General features: G+C 31.6%; 1 protein-coding gene across 2 annotated transcripts in view; it reads left to right on the top strand.

Annotated features, from left to right (window-relative positions):
* Positions 1 to 2,244: 2,244 nt before the first annotated feature.
* Positions 2,245 to 4,030, top strand: part of LOC106472261 (small ubiquitin-related modifier-like) — a 12,436-nt gene continuing 10,650 nt past the window's right edge. For both annotated transcript variants that reach the window (XR_002613429.1, XM_013932888.2), the window contains exons 1-2: positions 2,245 to 2,489; positions 2,586 to 2,648. Coding sequence is in view for 1 of the 2 variants with exons in the window: in XM_013932888.2 (XP_013788342.1) it covers positions 2,475 to 2,489; positions 2,586 to 2,648 (78 nt within the window). In the remaining variant the exon portion in view is untranslated. The remainder of the gene's footprint in view (positions 2,490 to 2,585; positions 2,649 to 4,030) is intronic.

The following is a 4,030-nucleotide window of genomic DNA, read 5'->3' on the forward strand; positions in this document are numbered from 1 at the left end:
GCGTCACGTTATCCCCTCTTATATATACCCGCTTACCCCATCTAGTAAATACTAGAGCATTCATGAAGAAACAAGATAGTTCTAGAAACTAGAGGGCGCCACACCAGTCACGTGACCTCGATGACGCAACACTATGTTGTTGTTGGTCTTAGGATTCTTCTACAGTAGGTGTCTGTGACTTATTAGCGATAAGTGACTTATAGAAAAAATACTTAATTACACACACTGTTACTAGTTTAAAATTAGTTAAGTAACAAACATTTAGTAATGTTACAATAACTTCCTGAAATTATTCTAGAAAAAAAAATCAATTTAGAATTATTTTGATTTTTGGTGATTACAAGGTATTTAACATCGTTATATAAAGGAGATAACAAATAAAATACTTTTATTGAGAACAAATATTTGAGATGTTTCTAAAATTTAAGGATTTCACAAATGACATTTGAAACAAAGAAAACTTTAATATTAACATGATATTTACTTTACACTCTGAATAAACAGCTCGCACTTCACTTGTTTTCAAAATAATATATATATTCAGAACAAGTTAACGTATGTACAACGAATTCTTCAACACCATAGATATTATGGACATATCATAAATACTATATATATGTATTTCTCTCTTTCTTGTCAAATATCCACTTAGGCCTATTCAATTACTTTAGAACTTCAGTTGACAAGCCGAACTATCTTCTCTATTTCTATCGCACTACTATTCTCTGTGATTCACTTACAATTATGGTGCGAGTTACCGTAATCGTTTGGTCTTTCTTTTGAAGATCCTCTGTTCCTTTTGTAAAAGTCCACTCAGGCTGATTCAACTGCTCTAGAACCACGCTTTGACGGAATACAATTATTTTTCTTATCTTCTTTTCTACTGTTAGTTTCACTCTAGCATATTAAACGTTAGGCCTATCCTTTCTATGGTAGTTAACTTCACACGAACTTAATTTTCGTTCGCTATTATCTGTCTGCTGTTTCCCGCTCGTCTCACGTTATTTATATCATTATCACTTAATGGTCTGTCCACCTTCTATATTCTCGACGTCAATATATTGCACGTGACGTTCAATATTCTCAACATCAATGAATTATTAACAAAACTTCCTACAATCATCTGCTTTTAACTCTTATTATAACAAAAACTAGACAATAATAAAACATTCACTCCCATAACCAAATTAATCAATACTATCTGAACGAAACAGTCTTTTATATCATGACATTATCCAACCTCAAAAAGAAATAAATAACCAATATGATAATAACCAATAATATTTTGTAATATACTGTTACGACAGAGGAAGTCACGCGACTCTGGAAGCATGTGCGCCGGAGTTTCTAGAAGGATCATGTCTCTTCCTGACAACTCTAGTCTTTTCTACGCGCCCTCTATTTTAGTATATAAGCAGGCAAATAAAGCGAGATAATTAATTGAATTGCAGACGGACAATTGAGTCAAGCGCGGTAGTGACCGTAAGTAAATTGCGTGAATCGTTGTGAATTATAGCGTGTGTTTAATTTAAAGTGACTGTGGAAATTAAGTGTATTGCAAAGTTGTATTGAGAAAGAATAAACTAGTTTTATTTAAGAAAGGACTTGTATCACTAAAGTTTCACCCGAAAGAAATTATACGGGAAATTAACAAACGACCAGAGACGTAACAATACCTTATAAATGGTCACATAAATTAAATTATATACACAGTATAGTGTATATAAGTATTAGTAAAAGTAAGTTACATATAAGAGTAGTTATTATTAATAGAAAATATTACGTTTTCTTTGTGTTATTTGTTTGGTGATACACTAAGTTCAAATGTACAGAGCATACTCAATCAAAGTTTCCTAAAACTAAAATTTGAATATTAACTGTCTGGTAATGAAGGAACAGAATTGGGCTATCAAATTAAACACAACGATTTTTATTGCATACAGAAATCAGATTAAATAGTCAAAAATAATGAATTATTGACAATATACTTGAAAATACATATGCGTCATCGTATTGGTGGAGCTACCTCGTCCCAGGATGATGAATAATTATCTCTAGGATGGTACCTTGCCTTTAATCACGAGTGTCAGAGCAAGTTTTAATATTTTCGAAGACAAAGAATATTTAAAATTATTACATAAACAAAAAATTAGATAAATCAAACATCCACACTGTCAAATAAATCTATATTGGTGTTATGTATGTCTTATTGTTCGAATGTGGTGGTCTGATTAGTGTCTAAAATGGCCCGAAACTAAGCAATTATGGACTTCTTTTACTATATTTGGTGACTTCAATTTTCTTCATGTGTATATAATAAATGATAGAATCAGTTGAAAAATCTACACGGCTTATTATTAATATTGTACTTTCATCGCCAATTTGTTCCTTCATGAATCCACTTTCGTCGCCTCACGCGTTTTCTCGCTAACGTCGAAACAAAAGTTTTGTTTGAAAAGCGGCCGGGTTTTAACATGGCAGATCGTCAGGTTAGTTCGAATGAATTTTAAGCACGTTGGCAATGATTTCAGTTTGTTTTTCTGTTGTTGGAAGGTTTTAATAGTTGTTTTTTTGTTCTTTTTCAGAATCAGAAACCGGAAGGGGGTGATTCAGGATCAGAATATATTAAACTTAAAGTTGTTGGACAGGCGAGTTAAAACATGATATAGATGGGTACTACTCCGACTCAGTACCAGTAGTAGTAGTACCAGTACTACTAGTACCAGTTTTAGTCACTAGTGGTAGTAGTAATGCATTACTAGTACTACTTGCACTGAGTACTTGTAAACTTTCTATAATATTAATATTAAATTGTCATGATCATCATCAAATTGATTTGCAATAAACAATAGCATTACACATACAAATACAAGTTACAGCTATACTGTTACTAACACTAACATTAGACTTACAGTTACTGAGTTACAGTGTAAGTAACGCATATTAACCTAACACTAACACTACTCTCATTTTGAAATCAGTTGAATTGATACGCTGAATTCAGTTTCCATTTTTAAGATATAAACCAAGTTTCACCAAATAATTTACTAATTATAATAATCGATTTTGGAGTCCAAGAGAGCTATAAAAGTATAATTGACTCAAGTTGCCATATTTATTTTCATAAATTACATATAGTTGTGCCACATTCTGTGGTGCTTCTTCTTATCAAAAGAATTAAGTTGTGAAAGTTCTGGTACTTGAGTGTAGTAATAGTTCTGTTAGTAGTAATATTGTAACTGAGTGAAATAAGAAGTTTGCTTATACCATTACTAGTGAATACTACTGCTGTCAGTATCAACATATAGTTTGTTAATAAAGGGGATTTTGACATTTGAGTATTACCGTCTTTCAAGAGGGAATGAACATGTTAAGTAAGCATGAAAGGGCTATCTTTAAAGATGGAACATGGAATGATCCTAATGTTATGATTGATCTCTTAAAATGTGTAATCTTTGAAATTACATATAAAACCAACAAAGTTTAGTATAAAATTGTTTTGTTTCTGTACTTATTTTCTCACAAGTAATCTAACCAGTGTTTCATACAATTAATCTGTGCTGTTAGAAAATTATAGTCAGAATTAATGCACTAAATAAAACTGAATTATGTGATAGGCTGTTGAAGTCTAGTAATTGTCATGAATCTATGAAAAACAGAACTGATAAATTCCTGTATGAAGTTTAGTATATAATTTGGCATATTGTAATAACAGAAAAATTAAGAATTATCGGTATTAAAGGCAATTTTTAACTATAAACTTACTTTAATCATCTGACCTTGTGAGTTTAACAGTTAGACATTGAATTATTAGCTTTAACATTTCTACAGAAACCCACCTTATTTTCATGTTAAATTTTTTGATTGACCTTTCTGATTACCGAGTGAAGGGTGTTTCTGATGATGGGCTTGATTTAAATGTTCCAGTTGCTGACTATAGATCTCTGCATTGACAGTTTGAAATGAATTGCTCCTTTGATGTCCCACCAAATGCAAAGCATCACTTTTTGCGGATGGAGTCCAGGTTTTG

This window comes from Limulus polyphemus, unplaced genomic scaffold, assembly GCF_000517525.1.
Source record: "Limulus polyphemus unplaced genomic scaffold, Limulus_polyphemus-2.1.2 Scaffold5199, whole genome shotgun sequence".
NCBI classification, from domain to species: domain Eukaryota; kingdom Metazoa; phylum Arthropoda; class Merostomata; order Xiphosura; family Limulidae; genus Limulus; species Limulus polyphemus.